At 43.2% G+C, this 19,054-nt stretch overlaps 1 protein-coding gene across 1 annotated transcript in view; it reads right to left on the bottom strand.

Annotated features, from left to right (window-relative positions):
• Positions 1 to 7,284: 7,284 nt before the first annotated feature.
• Positions 7,285 to 19,054, bottom strand: part of LOC116374123 (dedicator of cytokinesis protein 3-like) — a 200,070-nt gene continuing 188,300 nt past the window's right edge. Inside the window, exons 5-6 of the mRNA XM_031823922.1 lie at positions 7,922 to 8,018; positions 7,285 to 7,299 (exon numbers count right to left, since the gene is read on the bottom strand). Of these exons, the coding sequence (XP_031679782.1) occupies positions 7,285 to 7,299; positions 7,922 to 8,018 (112 nt within the window). The remainder of the gene's footprint in view (positions 7,300 to 7,921; positions 8,019 to 19,054) is intronic.

Genomic DNA, 19,054 nt, shown 5'->3' with positions numbered 1-19,054 from the left:
TCTATAGAACTACAATGGAACATACAGTATAAACACAACTACAATGGAACACCTCTATAGAACTACAATGGAACATACAGTATAAACACAACTACAATGGAACACCTCTATAGAACTACAATGGAACATACAGTATAAACATAATTACAATGGAACACCTCCTATAGAACTACAATGGAAAATACAGTATAAACAGAACTACAATGGAACACCTCTATAGAACTACAATGGAACATACAGTATAAACACAACTACAATGGAACATACAGTATAAACAGAACTACAATGGAACACCTCTATAGAACTACAATGGAACATACAGTATAAACAGAACTACAATGGAACATACAGTATAAACAGCATTACAATGGAACATACAGTATAAACAGCATTACAATGGAACATACAATATAAACAGAGCTACAATGGAACACCTCTATAGAACTACAATGGAACATACAGTATAAACAGAACTACAATGGAACATACAATATAAACAGAGCTACAATGGAACACCTCTATAGAACTACAATGGAACATACAGTATAAACAGAACTACAATGGAACACCTCTATAGAACTACAATGGAACATACAGTATAAACAGAACTACAATGGAACACCTCTATAGAACTACAATGGAACATACAGTATAAATAGAGCTACAATGGACCACCTCTATAGAACTACAATGGAACACCTCTCTAGAACTACAATGGAACATACAGTATAAACAGAACTACAATGATATAAAATGCTAACCTCCCCTGTTATTGTAATGGTGAGAGGTTAGCATGTATTGGAGGTATCTGTAACTTTCTCACTCATGATTATACAAAACAACAGTCATGTGACAGATGTAACGAGTAGAAAATAATCATGCTGCTGTTGATAATTGAAACAAAGTTGTTTTTCCTGATTAGAAAATGTAGAAATTAAAGAAAGTAAAAAACTATTCTATGAAATTCTATTCAAGTTAACAAAATGCCATGCACTCACTCCAGTGAATATGGATGTTTAAATCCATATAAGTATCCCTCTGACAGTGAGTTGTGAAGGCTTCCCTCTCTTCCATATGACAGCCAGCCAGACAGACTGCAGTACCACACAACAAACAAAATACCCTCTCCGGAGACTGACAATGCTATGATTATAATCACTGTTCATTTGTTGAAGTCAGAAAATAAAATAATGAAATGTACGGAGTCCAAATTAGGATTGCCTCAGAGTCAAAAGGAGTTGGTGACTCTGACTTCTGAAGTTCTGAAGTACTAATATGGACACCGTACATATAGTAATTTTCGGATTATTTTCATTTTAATCCACGTGTGACTGGCATCATCAACACAGGGGCCAAAGGTTAACCAAAAATATCCGTCACTCTCATTAGCCAATCGCAAAGAAGCCAATCGTAAATTAGCCAATCATAAAGAAGCCAATCATAAATTAGCCAATCATAAAGAAGCCAATCATAAATTAGTCAATAATAATTGATATTCAATCTAGCACAGTTCTAGAGATCAGAGGATGCTCTGACGGTAAATGAGAGAGTAAGCAGGCTAGATAGAGAGTGTTGTGTTGTGATCGTGAAGCCTCTGATACGCCCGGGTGCTTTTCCTGTCAACAGGGTCATAGGGGGACCGTCTTTAATAAAGGCCTACTCTGTGATATTTACAGACACTTTGGGTCACAGAGCGTAGGCTAAATCTCTGCTGCTATCTAGTGTCTGTGTGTTTGTGCGTGTATGCATGTGTTTGTGTGTGTGTGTGTGTGCGTGTGTTTGTGTGTGTGTGTGTGTGTGTGTGTGTGTTTGTGTGTGTGTGTGTGTGTTTGTGTGTGTGCATGTGGGTGTGTGTATGTTTGTGTGTGCATGCATGCGTGTGTGTGTGTGTGTGTGTGTGTGTGTGTGTGTGTGTGTGTGTGTGTGTGTGTGTGTGTGTGTGTGTGTGTGTGTGTGTGTGCGTGCGTGCGTGTGTGTGTGTGTGTGTGCTGTGGCCCTTCCTTCATCTTCAGTGCTGTCTGTTTCTGTCTGTCCTCTTGTGTAACTAAGTGTGAATTCGTCAAGCTGAATGAATTGGTTTCAGAATTAGATTATGTTTGGTTCCACTGCATTAGACACAATGTCAGTCTCCATAAGAGGCTGCTAACAATCTTCATCACACACTGTATATCCCTCTCTGCTGTGATTCAGAGTCTGAGTGACACACATAACTAATTTAAAACAGAAACAATAACCAGGAACAGGGTTGGCATGGAGTTGTGTACACAGCAGTAGGTAATAACAGGGACCTTTCCTAGCCAGGTCATATCTGTTTATGTGTCTTCACGTCCTACGCATTTATTCTGACGTCAGATCAAAGACATAAAAACCTCATAACATTCCAAATGTTCGAGACTAAATATTTGAGACCGGATGTTCGAGACCAAATGTTCGAGACCGGATGTTCTAGACCAAATGTTCTAGACCAAATGTTCTAGACCGCATGTTCCAGACCGAATGTTCCAGACCGGATGTTCTAGATAGAAGGTTCTAGACCGGATGTTTGAGACCGAATGTTCCAAACCAAATGTTCCAGACCAGATGTTCCACACCGGATGTTCCAGACCAAATGTTCCAGACCAAATGTTCCAGACCAGATGTTCCACACCAGATGTTCTAGACCAAATGTTCCAGACCAAATGTTCCAGACCGGATGTTCTAGACCAGATGTTCCACACCAGATGTTCCAGACCAAATGTTCCAGACCAAATGTTCCAGACCAAATGTTCCAGACCGGATGTTCCAGACCGGATGTTCCAGACCAAATGTTCCAGACTGGGTTAGGTAAAACATCACTGAAGAGATGGCTAATATACACCATCCTGTATGGGTTAGGTAAAACATCACTGGAGAGATGGCTATCCTAAAGAGAATTCGTAGGCGATCGAATAAACCACCACTTCCCTCCATTCTGCTAGAAAAACTTACAATCTTTGGACAATAAAATCCCAGAGTTACGCAGAATATTAAACTACCAACGGGACATTAAAAACTGTAACAACTTATGCTTCACGGTGTCGTGGCTGAACGACGACAACATCAACATACAGCTGGCTGGTTATACGATGTAGCGGCAGGATAGAACAGCGGCATCTGGTAAGACAAGGGTCGGCGGTATATGTATTTTTGTAAACAACAGCTGGTGCACAATATCTAATGATGTCTCGCACTACTGCTCGCCTGAGGTAGAGTATCTCATGATAAGCTGTAGACCACACTACCTACTGAGAGAGTTTTCATCTGTATTCTTTGTATCGGTTTTACATACCACCACAGCGGCTGGTACTAAGACAGCATTGAATGAGCTGTATTCCATCATAAGAAAACAAGAAAACGCTCAGCCAGAGGCGGCGCTCCTAGTAGCCAGGGACTATAATGCAGGGAAACATCACATTTCTATTGGCATGTTAAATGTGCAACCAGAGGAAAAATAACTCTGGACCACCTATACTCCACACACAGAGATGCGTACAAAGCTCTCCCTCGCCCTCCATTTGGCAAATCTGACCATCATTTTATCCTCCTGATTCCAGCAAAAATGAAAGCAGGAAGCACCAGTGACTCGGTCTATAAAAAAGTGACCAGATGAAGCAGATGCTAAACTACAGGACTGTTTGCTAGCACAGACTGGAACATGTTCTGGGATTCCTCCGATGGCATTGAGGAGTACACCATATCAGTCATTGGCTTCATCAATAAGTGCATTGATGAAGTCGTCCCCACAGTGACCGTACGTACATACCCCAACAAGAAGCCATGGATTACAGGCAACATCTGCACTGAGCTAAGGGGATGAGCTGCATTCAAAGAGTTGGACTCTAACCTGGAAGCTTATAAGAAATCCCACTATGCCCTCCAATGAACCATCAAACAGGCAAAACGTCAATACAGGACTAAGATCGAATCATATAATGCCGGCTCTGACGCTCATCGGATGTGGCAGGGCTTGCAAACCATTACAGACTACAAAGGGAAGCACAGCTGAGAGCTGCAAAGTGACACAAGCCTACCAGACGAGCTAAACTACTTCTATGCTCGCTTCGAGGCAAATAACACTGAAACATGCATGAGAGCACCAGCTGCTCCTTAAGACTGTGTGATCACGCTCGCCGCAGCCAATGTGAGTAAGACCCTTAAACAGTTCAACATTCACAAGGCCGCAGGGCCAGATGGATTACCAGGACATGTACTGCGAGCATGCGCTGACCAACTGGCAAGTGTCTTCACTGACATTTTCAACCTCTCCTTGTCCAAGTCTGTAATACCAACACAAAATAGGACCGAGAACGCCAACATGCTCATCGACAGGGCTGCAGTGGAGCAGGTTGAGAGCTTCAAGTTCCTTGGTGTCCACATCACCAACAAACTAACATCGTCCAAGCACACCAAGAAGGTTGTGAAGAGGGCATGGCAAAATATATTCCCCCTCAGGAGACTGAAAAGATTTGGCATGGGTCCTCAGATCCTCAAAAGGTTCTACAGCTGCACCATCGAGAGCATTCTGACTTGTTGCATCACTGCTTGGTATGTCTAATGCTCGGCCTCCGACCGCAAGGCACTACGTGCGAACGGCCCTGTACATCACTGGGGCCAAGCTTCCTGCCATCCAGTACCTCTATACCAGGCAGTGTCAGATGCCCTAAAAATTGTCAAAGACTCTAGCTACCCTAGTCATAGACTGTTCTCTCTGCTAACGCACGGCAAGCGGTACCGGAGCGCCAAGTCTAGGTCAAAGAGGCTTCTAAACAGCCTCTACCCTAAGCCATAAGACTCCTGAACATCTAGACAAATGGCTACCCAGACTATTTGCAGTGCCCCCCCTCTCACCCCCTCTTTACACCACTGCTACTCTCTGTTGTCATCTTTGCATAGTCACTTTAATAACTCTATGTACATACAACTCAACTAACTGGTGCCACCACAAATTAACTACGTATCGTTCCCGTATATAGTCTCGTTATTGTTATTTTACTGCTGCTATTTAATTACTTGTTACTTTTATCTCTTATTCTTATCAGCTTTTTTTTTTAACTGAATTGTTTGTTAGGTGCTCGTTGTCACGCCTTGGTCTTAGTATTTTGTGTTTTCTTTAATTATTTGTTCAGGCCAGGGTGTGACATGGGTTATTGTGTTGTCGTATTGGGGGTTTTTGTAGGCATTGGGATTGTGGTTGATTAGGGGTGTGTCGAGTGTAGGCTTGGCTGCCTGAGGCGGTTCTCGATCAGAGTCAGGTGTTTCTCGTTGTCTCTGATTGGGAACCGAATTTAGGTAGCCTGAGTTTCACTTTGTATTTCGTGGGTGATTGTTCCTGTCTCTGTGTAGTTTCACCAGAGGCTGTATTAGGTTTCACGTTCCGTTTGTTGTTTTTGTATTTATTAAGTTATTTCATGTATCGTCACTTTTTTCATTAAAGACATGAGTAACCACCACGCTGCATTTCGGTCCTCTCTTTCAACAAACGAAGAACGCCGTTACACTCGTAAGTTAACATTTCACTGTAACACCTGTTGTATTCGGCGCATGTGACTAATACAATTTGATTTGATTTGGATTGACAGAATAGCCAATGTTGAATGTTTATCATTTTAAGCTTGGAAAAGAGAATCTTAAACTGAAAACCACACACCCACTACACTGAATAGCAGGCAAGTGATTGCTTTACAATGCTTGCAATTAACCACTGATACCTTCCAAAACACTCATTGTTGTGTAATGTTTATGTCCAAAGGCCGATGAGCATCGATACATATTAAATATAATTTCTCTTCATTATTTCTCTTCATATGAAAAAAAGTAAAAAAAAGAAATTAAAAAAAGTTACCTATATAAATGACCGTTCAAAAGTTTGGGGTCACATAGAAATGTCCTTGTTTTTGAAGGAAAAACAATTTTTTCCCATTACAATAACATACAATTGATCAGAAATACAGTGTAGACATTGTTAATGTTGTAAATGACTATTGTAGCTGAAATATCTGTATAGGCGTACAGAGGCCAATTATTAGCCACCATCACTCCTGTGTTCCAATGGCACGTTGTGTTAGCTAATCCAAGTTATCATTTTATAAGGCTAATTGATCATTAGAAAACCTTTTTTCAATTATGTTAGCACAGCTGAAAACTGTTGGCCTGATTAAAAAGCAATAAAAGTGGCATTCTTTAGACTAGTTGAGTATCTGCAGCAGCATTTGTGGGTTCGATTACAGGCAGAAAATGACCAGGAACAAAGACCTTTCTTCAGAAACTCGTCAATATATTCTTGTTCTGAGAAATGAAGGCTATTCCATGCGAGGAATTGCAGAATAGAAAGAAGAGTGGGAAGCCCCGGTGCACAATTGAGCAATAGGACAAGTGCATTATAGTGTCTAGTTTGAGAAACAGATGCCTCACAAATCCTCAACTGGCAGCTTCATTAAATAGTACCCGCAAAACCCCGGTCTTCAACGTCAACAGTGAAGAGGCGACTACGGGATGCTGGCCTTCTAGGCAGAGTTCCTCTGTCCAGTGTTCTTTTGTCCATCTTAATATTTTATTTTTATTGGCCAGTCTAAGATATGTATTTTTCTTTGTAACTCTGCCTAGAAGGCCAGCATCCCGGAATCGCCTCTTCACTGTTGACGTTGAGACTGGTGTTTTGCTGCTAGTTGAGGAAAGAAAAGTGGTGTGTGCATATGTATTCACCCACCTTGCATATGTATTCACCCCCTTTGCTTTGAAGCCCCTAAATAAGATCTGCTGCAACCAATTACCTTCAGAAGTCACATAATTAGTTAAATAAAGTCCACCTGTGTGCAATCTAAGTGTCACATGATCACAGTATATATACACCTGTTCTGAAAGGCCCCAGAGTCTGCAACACCACTAAGAAAGGGGCACCACCAAGCAACCACCAAGCAAGCGGCACCATTAACAAAGAGTTCTCCAAAAACGTCAGGGACAAAGTTGTGGAGAAGTACAGATCAGAATTGGGTTATAAAAAAATATCAGAAACGTTTAACAGGCATGTGGGAGACTCCCCAAACATATGGAAGAAGGTACTCTGATTAGATGAGACTAAAATTGAGCTTTTTGGCCATCAAGGAAGACGCTATGTCTGGCGCAAACCCAACATCTCTTCTCACCCCGAGAATACCATCCCCACAGAGAAGCATGGTGGTGGCAGGGACTGGGAAACTGGTCAGAATTGTAGAAATGAGGAATGGCGCTAAATACACTGAAATTCCTGAGGGAAACCTGTTTCTGTCTTCAAGAGATCTGAGACTGAGACGGAGGTTCACCTTCCAGCAGGACAATAACCCTAAGCATACTGCTAAAGCAACACTCAAGTGATTTAAGGGGAAACATTTAAATGTCTTGGAATGGCCTCGCCAAAGCCCAGACCTCAATCCAATTGAGAATCGGTGGTATGACTTAAAGATTGCTGTATACCAGCAAAACCCATCCAACTTGAATGAGCTGGGGCAGTTTTGCATTGAAAAATGGGAAAAAATCCCAGTGGCTAGACGTGTCAAGCCAATAGAGAAAACCCCCAAGAGACTTGCTTTATACTGACCATCTGGGTCCTTTTTTCAGTAATATTGAAATCAGACCTTTTTGCTGAGTACCTTATTGTCTACCATTTTATAGGAGTAGATAAAACATGGTAGATCTTTGAGTAGATACATTTTCTTTGATGTACCTCTACTGGTATGCCATCCAGGAATCATATCATAGAACCGTACATCCAGCATTTTAGAGTATGATACAAATGTGTCTTGTTAATCCTAGATCTCTTCAACTTTAGCGCAGCAACACACCTCACGTTAATAAATACAATAATATAATGATTATTATTACTCTGTTATGAAATAGTGGGACAAGTTGTGAGTCGGACTGTACTCACCACGTAAAGCTGCTTCCATAGCAAGGCCCATTCCTGCAGAGTGGAGGTCACCTCCGTCACTATGGGGTCTTCTACTGGTACCACGGTCTCATACTGCCTGTACACAGAGGTGAAAAATATATTTCAATAAGCATTATGATTAACCGCAAAGTAGAGCTCTGCTGCCCGACCTGAGCCTGACAGGCCCTGACATTATACATCGGGTTAGGGCCAGATAGGGCCTTTTTTTTATTAATAACTAGGGTACGGGTAGGGCTCGGGTATCACTAAATTGATCACTAACAATTTGAAGCTGAGCCAGCTGAGCCATGTGCTGCACAGTACAGTCATATCTGGAAAATGATGGGAAATGGAGAGCTCTCCTTCAAGGAGTGAATGAGAGTCAATACAACACTAGAGTCAATACAACACTCATTAGCTCATCCAACATTAGCATGTATTTCGTCAACAACAAGTACAATATTATAAATATTTTCCTGAGATGTGAGATAATTAATTAGCTATATCTGTAATATTGTATAGCTTTGGAATCGTGACATAACGTACTTTAGAGGAAGCACATTTCTCGACTCACACCCTGACATTGAGAAGAGATTGCGTGACGATTAGCCTAACAAACGTGTTACGCAGCATGACAATGTGAATGTGATTGCTGGTTGGGGAATTATACCTTAATCTATTCATTGCCCAATGGGATTCCTTTCTCCTTCTTTCTCTACTGTCTCTGGCAGAGCAGCCAAACCCTATATCTGTCACTCCCGTAGTTCCATTACCAAGGCAGTATTAGTTATGTGTTTCATGTCCAGGTGAGACTCTAGGTTTGAATCGTTCTATATTTCTTGTGTTATAACCCCCCCGCTCAACTCCCAGCGTCTCCAATACAGAATACTGCCTCGCAACAGGGAGTCAGGACATCTCCCAGACGGTCGACGAACAGGGATACCTACTTTGTCAGCACCACGACCAGCTGGCACAACTGGTGATGACTATGGAGGAGGTCCGAGAGGCGTTGCCTTCAACAAGCAGAGGATACTCTACCACCAGTCGACCCAGCGAACAAGAACACCAGTCTATTCAGCAGCCACCCCAGGTCAGAAATGCCCATTTGTCTCTCCCGGACAACTAGGATGAAACCCCATCTATATGCCGTGGCTTCCTACTCCAGTGCTCTCTTTTACACCAGATTTTTGCACACCAGTTGGGAGCTTCCACCATTGAGAGGTCCAAGGTTGCCACAGTCATTTCTCTGCCGACTGGCTTCGTATGCGGGGTCATGGATGTGTTCAGAGGTATTGTTGATCATCCACTGGAGGCCAGAGAGGAGGGAGAGCGCCTATTACGGCAGGATGACCTTCCGGACAGTAGCAGCATCCAGCGGATGGAATGAGATTCAGAAGAGGACTGCGAGAGGAGGGCCAGACGGAACTGGCACGTCGAGACAACAACCTCTCCTTGGACCCACTCATCGTGATGGTCATCTGTCTAGATAACCTACTTCGGGAGCGTCGGTACACTCATCGCTTCTCCCTCTCCATCAGGGACCACTGTGCATCAGAGCCTGAACCCATTGAGGTAGGGGTCACATGCCTCCCCCTACCTGCTGAGCTTCGCAGACGGAAACAACTGGGGCTCTGTCCCTATTGTGGTCAAGGGGGGCACCAGCTTCAACAGTGTCCGGTACATCCCAACTCGGGATCCACGAGAGCAGAGGGATGGTCACGTGATCTTCCACCTCATTGGGCGGGTGTGAGTATCCCATCGTCATCATTTTCTGCTAAACTCTTTTTAGTGTTGATTACACTAGCTGGCTGTTTCTACAGCGGTGGTGGATTCCGGTGGCACAGGGAACTTTATTTATTATTCTCTGAACATCTCCTCATACCCACTCTCCTCTATGTTCCCGCTTCAAGCCCTGATAATTGGCCACTAGGATCTGGGAACCATCACACACATCACCTCACCACTCACCCTCACCGTGGAGTGATTCATCATTAGTGAACCAGCTCACAAGATAATCTTTGGACCTCCCATGGCTCCAACGACATAACCCCACCATCTCATCGTCGAGGATGATAATCACGACAGGTCACACGAATGTGGGAGGACCTGCTTTCCCGTCCTCTCTCGAGTCATAGCCCCTGTGCTCTGGGACGTAGATGTGGAGAAGGAACCTGCACCCACTCTCTGCCCCCGAGTGCATCTACGTTCCCACGGGGATAAGGGATAGGTTGCTGACCTGGGCGCACACAGCTGTCGTTGCTGGACCTCCAGGGATCACCCGTACTATTCAATCTCTCTCCGATAAATATTAGTGGCCCACCTAGGTGCAGGACATTATTCGCTACGTCAACTCCTGTTCTGTGTGTGCCCAAACTAAATCCCCCCCGGCACGCTCCAGCAGGGAAACTCCATCCCCTTTGCCTCAACGTCCCTGGTCTCATCTATCCATTGATTTTGTCACTGATCTCCCCTCCTCTGACGGTTTCACCATCATTTTGGTGGTTGTGGATAGTTGATCAAAATCCATTCGTTTTTGATCCCTTTCTCTGGTCTCCCTACTGCTCTCCAGGTCGCTGAGATCTTCCGAAATTATGGCCTTTCAAAGGCCATCGTCTCTGACCGTTGCCCCCAATTCACATCACTGGTATGGAGAGCCTTCATGGAGAAGCTCGGGGTCACAGTCAGCCTCACTTCTGGGTATATAATGGACAGGCGGGGAGGATGGGCCAGGATCTGGGGAGGTTCCTGAGGAGCCACTACCAGGACCGGCAGGGGGAGTGGGCCCGATTCCTTCCCTGGGCAGAATTCATTACGCCACTCTTCCACTGGGCTGACTCCAGTGTGTTCTGAGTTATCAGCCTGCCCTGGCTCCATGGACCCCGGGCCAGATCGAAGCTCCTGTCATGGATGAGTGGTTCAGGCATGCAGAAGAAGTGTGGAGCGAAGCCCACGTGAGACTCAAACTTGCTGTCCACCATCAGAAGGAGCAGGAGGATCGCCACCGCTGGGAGGCTCCTGTGTTCCAACCTGGTGATCGCGTCTGGCTCTCCACCAGGAACCCCCCACTCCACCTGCCCTGCAAGAAGCTGAGCCCATGGTTTGTGGGGCTGTTCAAGGTTCTCCGGAGGGTCAACGAGGTAACGTATAGATTACAGCTCCCCAGTGACGACCATATCTGACCTTCCTTTCATGTCTCCCTTCTCAGGCTGTTGGTTCCTGGTCCCCTGGCTGAGGCTGTCCCCCATGACACACCTCCACCTACACTGGACATGAAGGGAGGTCCCTCCTATGCCGTCAGATACCTACTGGACGTTCAAAGTTGTGGAGGTCGGCTCCAGTCACTCCCTTAGTTCCATTCCCCAGGCAGTATTAGTTATGGGTTTCATGTCCAGACTCTTGTCTTGTATTATTAAACTCACCCCCAGCACCTGCTTCTCGACTCCCAGCGTCTCCGTTACAGTGACAGACAAATAGTAAATCCATTAGCTGCTCCTAACGGAGGAAGTTATTTCTGACTTGAGGTTTCGGACAGGGCAAGGCCTTTAATTTGGCAGAAGCAATCAGCCTGGGTAAGATAGGCCCTGAACGTTCCAGTTAAGGGAAGGGATCAGAATACAAATGTATGCCCGGGCTTTGTGAACATAGTTTGTTTGTGTGTGTGTGTGTGTGTGTGTGTGTGTGTGTGTGTGTGTGTGTGTGTGTAAAGCCAGATATTTGACATGCTGTAAATATATTACTATATAACTGTCCCTCCTAAATCATTCAGAAGCCAGATGGTTTTAAAATCTGTTTTGCAAACTTTAAAACCAAACTGCAATTACACAGGTCTTACAGTCCTAATACCCCTGAGCCTAACCCCCCCCCTGGTTCCACCGACGTTACTTCCTGGTTCCACCGACGTTAGTTCCTAATTCCACCGACGTTACTTCCTGGTTCCACCGACGTTAGTTCCTAATTCCACCGACGTTACTTCCTGGTTCCACCGACGTTAGTTCCTAATTCCACCGATGTTACTTCCTGGTTCCACCGACGTTAGTTCCTGATTCCAGCGACGTTACTTCCTGGTTCCACCGACGTTAGTTCCTGATTCCACCGACGTTAGTTCCTGGTTCCACCGACGTTACTTCCTGGTTCCACCGACGTTAGTTCCTGATTCCAGCGACGTTACTTCCTGGTTCCACCGACGTTAGTTCCTGGTTCCACCGACGTTAGTTCCTGATTCCACCGACGTTAGTTCCTGATTCCACCGACGTTAGTTCCTGGTCCCACCAACGTTACTTCCTGCTTCCACCGACGTTACTTCCTGATTCCACCGAAGTTACTTCCTGATTCCAGCGACGTCACTTCCTGGTTCCACCGACGTTAGTTCAACTTGTTCCATGTTACGATCTGATGTCCCTCTATATCCATAACACACACACACACAAGTACAGATACACGCACGCACGCACACTCACAAACACACACTCACAAACACAAATACATATGAAAGTATGGACACAGACACACACATAAAAACACATAAACACACACACAAACCCAAGCAAGGACACACGCACGCACATACAAACACATACAAAGGCATAAAGACCCAAGCAGAGATCCACATCTCTAACAGACACATCTCTAACAGACACATCTCTAACAGACACATCTGGTACAGGTCTAACGTGGCTCTATAGTGCCAGCTCTCCATCTCCCCGCTGTCTCTTCCGCTCTGTCTTTACACGCACCTGTGTTTACATACACCTTAGCCAAATATATTTAAACTCAGTTATTCACAATTCTGACATTTAATCCTAGTAATAATTCCCTGTTTTAGGTCAATTAGGATCACCACTTTAATCTAAGAAAATGAAATGTCAGAATAATAGTAGAGAGTGATTTATTTCAGCTTTTAGTTATTTCATTACATTCCCAGTGGGTCAAACGTTTGCATACACTCAATTAGTACTTGTCTTTAGCATTGTCTTTAAATTGTTTAACTTGGGTCAAATGTTTTGGGTAGCCTTCCACAAGCTTCCCACAATAAGTTGGGTGAATTTTGGCCCATTCCTCCTGACAGAGCTGGTGTAACTGAGTCAGGTTTGTAGGTCTCCTTGCTCGCACACAGTTTTTCAGTTCTACCCACCAATTTTTTATGGGATTGAGGTCAGGGCTTTGTTGTGGCCAACCCAGAACCTTGACTTTGTTGTCCTTAAGCCAATTTGCCACAAGTTTGGAAGTATGCTTGGGGTCATTGTCCATTTTAAAAACCCATTTGCGACCAAGCTTTAAAATCCTCACTGATGTCTTGAGATGTTGCTTCAGTATATCCACATAATTTCCCTATTCATGATCCCATCTATTTTGTGAAGTGCACCAGTCCCTCCTGCAGCAAAGCACCCCCACAAAATGATGCTGCCACCCCTCTCCGAAAAGTACGAACTTTGTCCCCATGTGCAGTTCCAAACTGCTTTTTTTATGGTGGTTTTGGAGCAGTGGCTTCTTCCTTGCTGTGCAGCCTTTCAGGTTATGTCGATATAGGACTCATTTTACTGTGGATATAGATACATTTGTACATGTTTCCTCCAGCATCTTCACAAGGTCCTTTGCTGTTGTTCTGGGATTGATTTGCACTCATCGCACCAAAGTACGTTCATCTCTAGGAGACAGTCGTTTGGAAATTGCTCCCAAGGATGAACCAGACTTGTGGACGTCTATAATTTCTTGTCGTCTTTGCTGATTTCTTTTCTTCCATGATGTCAAGCACAGAGGCACTGAGTTTGAAGGTAGGCCTTGAAATACATCCACAGGCACAACTCCAATTCACTCAAATGATGTCCATTAGCCTATCAGAAGCATGTAAAGCCAGGACATCTTTTGGGGGAATTTTCCAAGCTGTTTAAAGGCAGATTTTTATTTATTTATTTTATTTATTTTACCTTTATTTAACCAGGTAGGCAAGTTGAGAACAAGTTCTCATTTACAATTGCGACCTGGCCAAGATAAAGCAAAGCAGTTCGACAGATAAAACGACACAGAGTTACACATGGAGTAAAAACAAACATACAGTCAATAATGCAGTATAAACAAGTCTATATACAATGTGAGCAAATGAGGTGAGAAGGGAGGTAAAGGCAAAAAAGGCCAAGATGGCAAAGTAAATACAATATAGCAAGTAAAATACTGGAATGGTAGTTTTGCAATGGAAGAATGTGCAAAGTAGAAATAAAAAAAATAATGGGGTGCAAAGGAGCAAAATAAATAAATAAATTTAAATTAAATACAGTTGGGAAAGAGGTAGTTGTTTGGGCTAAATTATAGGTGGGCTATGTACAGGTGCAGTAATCTGTGAGCTGCTCTGACAGTTGGTGCTTAAAGCTAGTGAGGGAGATAAGTGTTTCCAGTTTCAGAGATTTTTGTAGTTCGTTCCAGTCATTGGCAGCAGAGAACTGGAAGGAGAGGCGGCCAAAGAAAGAATTGGTTTTGGGGGTGACTAGAGAGATATACCTGCTGGAGCGTGTGCTACAGGTGGGAGATGCTATGGTGACCAGCGAGCTGAGATAAGGGGGGACTTTACCTAGCAGGGTCTTGTAGATGACATGGAGCCAGTGGGTTTGGCGACGAGTATGAAGCGAGGGCCAGCCAACGAGAGTGTACAGGTCGCAATGGTGGGTAGTATATGGGGCTTTGGTGATAAAACGGATTGCACTGTGATAGACTGCATCCAATTTGTTGAGTAGGGTATTGGAGGCTATTTTGTAAATGACATCGCCAAAGTCGAGGATTGGTAGGATGGTCAGTTTTACAAGGGTATGTTTGGCAGCATGAGTGAAGGATGCTTTGTTGCGAAATAGGAAGCCAATTCTAGATTTAACTTTGGATTGGAGATGTTTGATATGGGTCTGGAAGGAGAGTTTACAATCTAACCAGACACCTAAGTATTTGTAGTTGTCCACGTATTCTAAGTCAGAGCCGTCCAGAGTAGTGATGTTGGACAGGCGGGTAGGTGCAGGCAGCGATCGGTTGAAGAGCATGCATTTAGTTTTACTTGCATTCAAGAGCAATTGGAGGCCACGGAAGGAGAGTTGTATGGCATTGAAGCTTGCCTGGAGGGTTGTTAACACAGTGTCCAGAGAAGGGCCGGAAGTATACAGAATGGTATCGTCTGCGTAGAGGTGGATCAGGGACTCACCAGCAGCAAGAGCGACCTCATTGATGTATACAGAGAAGAGAGAGATTCATAACCTGAGATTCAACATAGTGTATATAAACTTCTGACCCACTTGAATTGTGATACAGTGAATTATAAGTGAAATAATCTGTCTGTAAACAATAGTTGGAAAAATGACTTGTGTCATGCACAAAGTAGATGTCCTAACCGACTTGCCAAAACTGTAGTAAGTGTATGTAAACTTCAGACTTCAACTGTATAGCTGTATCTTGTGCATCCCAAATGGCACCCTAGTCCCTCTATAGGTCACTACCTTTCACCAGGGCTCTGTTAGTGCTCTATAAAGGGAATAGAGTGTCATTTGGAATGCATCCTATTCTTTCCATTTTCTCCCCACTGGTCCTCTAATGTCCTTTCTTTGTCTCCACTAAGTGTGTGTGTGTGTGTGTCACTTTATAGCTAACTTTTCTCACTATTGAGTAGCAATATGGTTAAAAAAAATGAGGAGCAAAACATTTCTCCCTCTATTCTATTGTATTCTATTATATTGTACTATATTGCGTTGCGTTGCGTTGCATTGCATTGTATTGTATTGTATTGTATATTGGTGGTGTTTCATCCAAAAGTTGTCTCACATCAATCACCAGAGCACTGCTCCAATGTTAAATCTAATCTAGCCCAAAGATATGGATCGGTCCAACGTACATTCACATACTGGCCCTATAGATCACTGTGTAAATAGATTATATTTGAATTATCTATACATCAAGTACATTACAGCCCTGTCTAATGGTAAACTGAACTGACTAAAAGTAGACTGTATGGAGACAGTGGTGGAGCAGGGAAAGAGGAAGAGGAAGAGAGACAGTGGAGGAGAAGAGGAAGAGAGACAGTGGAGGAGAAGAAGAAGAAGAGAGACAGTGGAGGAGAAGAGGAAGAGAGACAGTGGAGGAGAAGAGGAAGAGAGACAGTGGAGGAGAAGAGGAAGAGAGACAGTGGAGGAGAAGAGGAAGAGAGACAGTGGAGGAGAAGAGGAAGAGAGACAGTGGAGGAGAAGAGGAAGAGAGACAGTGGAGGAGAAGAGGAAGAGAGACAGTGGAGGAGAAGAGGAAGAGGGACAGTGGAGGAGAAGAGGAAGAGAGACAGTGGAGGAGAAGAGGAAGAGAGACAGTGGAGGAGAAGAAGAGGGACAGTGGAGGAGAAGAGGAAGAGAGACAGTGGAGGAGAAGAAGAAGAGAGGGACTGTAGTAGACTGTAAAAAGACTGTAGTATTTGGCTCTGTCTGAGATGTACAGTAGACTGTAGTATTTGGCTCTGTCTGAGATGTACAGTAGACTGTAGTATTTGGCTCTGTCTGAGATGTACAGTAGACTGTAGTATTTGGCTCTGTCTGAAACATGCTCTGATGTTCTGAAGTCTCTGGCTCTCTGACTGCAGTATAGGCAGATGCCGGTTCGGGAAAAAAAATGTTTCTTTTCCATCAATATTTATGAGAAATCCGCACCTCCATCACTCAAACCCAAAGAAAGGATGTGTCCTAAATGGCACCATATTCCCTATATAGTGCTATACTTATTAACGGTGCCCTATGGTTCCTGGTCAAAATAAGTGTACTTAATAGGGGATAGAGAATCATTTAGGACACAACCAAAGACAGAGAGAAATAAAGTTACAATAAAAAAAGATATATATCCTGTCTGTGTGTCGCTCCCATTGGGACCCTGCTCCTGAGGACACACCTGGGAATATCAACACCAGGGACTACTGTCAGATAGGATAGAGACTGTTTGGGTTTACTGTTGGTTTAGCTTTAAAGTTGTATTTCTTTATTTCTCAGGTTAAGTTTAGCTTATTAGGATCCCTGTTAGCTACTGCGCATGAGGCAGCTACTCTTCCTGGGGTCCACATAATACATGACAAATACATACAAATACATACAAATACATGCAAATACATACAAATACATGCAAATACATACAAATACATACAAATACATACAAATACATACAAATACATGACAAATACATACAAATACATGACAAATACATACAAATACATACAAATACATACAAATACATACAAATACATACAAATACATGACAAATACATACAAATACATACAAATACATGACAAATACATACAAATACATGACAAAGTACAGAACCTTTATAGACAAGGACATTATATACTAAATAACATTTAAAATAAATATGAGTTATAAATATGAGTTATATATATGAGTTATAAATATGAGTTATAAATATGAGTTATAAATATGAGTTATAAATATGAGTTATAAATATGAGTTATAATATGAGTTATAATATGAGTTATAAATATGAGTTATAAATATGAGTTATAAATATGAGTTATAAATATGAGTTATATATTGGAAATAAATCTAATAAATCTACACAGAATACCCATAATGACAAAGCAAAAGAAAGGTTTAGATATGTTTGCAAATGTATAACAAAAAAAGACAACTGAAATATCACATTTACTTAAGTATTCAGACTCAGTAATGTGTTGAAGCACCTTTGGCAGCGATTACAGCCTTGGGTCGTCTTGGGTATGACGCTACCAGCTTGGCAAACCTGTATTTGGGGAGTTTCTCCCATTCTTCTCTGCAGATCCTCTCTAGCTCTGTCAAGTTGGATGGGGAGCGTAGCTGCACAGCTATTTTCAGGTCTCTCCAGAGATGTTTGATCGGGTTCAAGTCTGGGCTCTGGCTGGACAACTCAAGGACATTCAGAGACTTGTCTCGAAGCCACTCCAGCATTGTCTTAGCTGTGTGCTGGGATGTTGTCCTGTTGGAAGGTGAACCTTCGCCCCAGTCTGATGTCCTGAGGGCTCTGGCGCAGGTTTTCTCCCAGTCCCTGCCGCTGAAAAACATCCCCACAGCACGATGCTGCCACCACCATGCTTCACCGTAGGGATGGTGCCAGGTTTCCTCCAAACATGACGTTTAGCATTCATGCCAAAGAGTTTAATCTTGGTTTCATCAGACCAGAGAATCTTGTTTCTCATGTTCTGAGTCCTTTAGGTGCCTTTTGGCAAACTCCAAGTGGGCTGTCATGTGCCTTTTACTGAGGAGTGGCTTCCGTCTGGCCACTCTACCATAAAGGCCTGATTGGTGGAGTGCTGCAGAGATGGTTGTCCTTCTGGAAGTTTCTCCCATCTCTACAGAGGAACTCTGGAGCTCTGTCAGAGTGACCATCAGGTTCTATATAGCTAGGTGTCATCATCTAAAATAACCATAATTTATCATTTTAATTTTATTCTTATTTGATTAATGGTGGTCGGACCCATCTACATGAAGCTAGCCACAATAAGGATTAGCCACAATAGTGGACTTTGCGGTTAGCCTTCAAAATAAAAGTTTGTCATTGACAGTGATGCAAATGAATACAAATAGTAGAATCATACCATAATTGAATAGATCATGCTAAACGAAGTTGGAATGTTGTTAAATAAAATCAACGGAAGACAAAAATGGGTTAATTTGACTAGAATCTGGATGTACTATACTTTAGAATTGCATTGGGGGCTAATTTCACTGTACAGCCTTAACTATGGATTGTGGATCAATGACATGGAGTATCAGTCTACTCAGTGACACCCAGAGAACATTAGTCTCGTACCTCTTATTGCAGGACTCTGTAAAAACTGTAAATTCAGCCACATTTATTGTCAACCTGTGTGTATTGAACACTATTCCTGAGGAAAAACAATATCGCGTGGGTGTTTTGGAGGACATTGGGAAAAAATATCTTGGGTATTGAGTAGACTGATACCCCATTTCATTGATCCCCAATCCTTAGGTAAAGCTGTACAGTTCAATATGAATGTCAATACACACAATAGGCTGACTGGGGAGGTGATTTCACACAGTCACAGTCCCGCGATAAGAGCTACAACGCTAATATTTACGGAAACTCTTCACAGTTGTGTTCTGTGGGTGTCACCGAGTAGA

The sequence above is a fragment of the Oncorhynchus kisutch genome, linkage group LG5 (genome assembly GCF_002021735.2).
Source record: "Oncorhynchus kisutch isolate 150728-3 linkage group LG5, Okis_V2, whole genome shotgun sequence".
NCBI lineage: Eukaryota > Metazoa > Chordata > Actinopteri > Salmoniformes > Salmonidae > Oncorhynchus > Oncorhynchus kisutch.
Note: the sequence above shows the minus strand (reverse complement) of the source record. Positions and strands in the feature narration are given on the sequence as shown.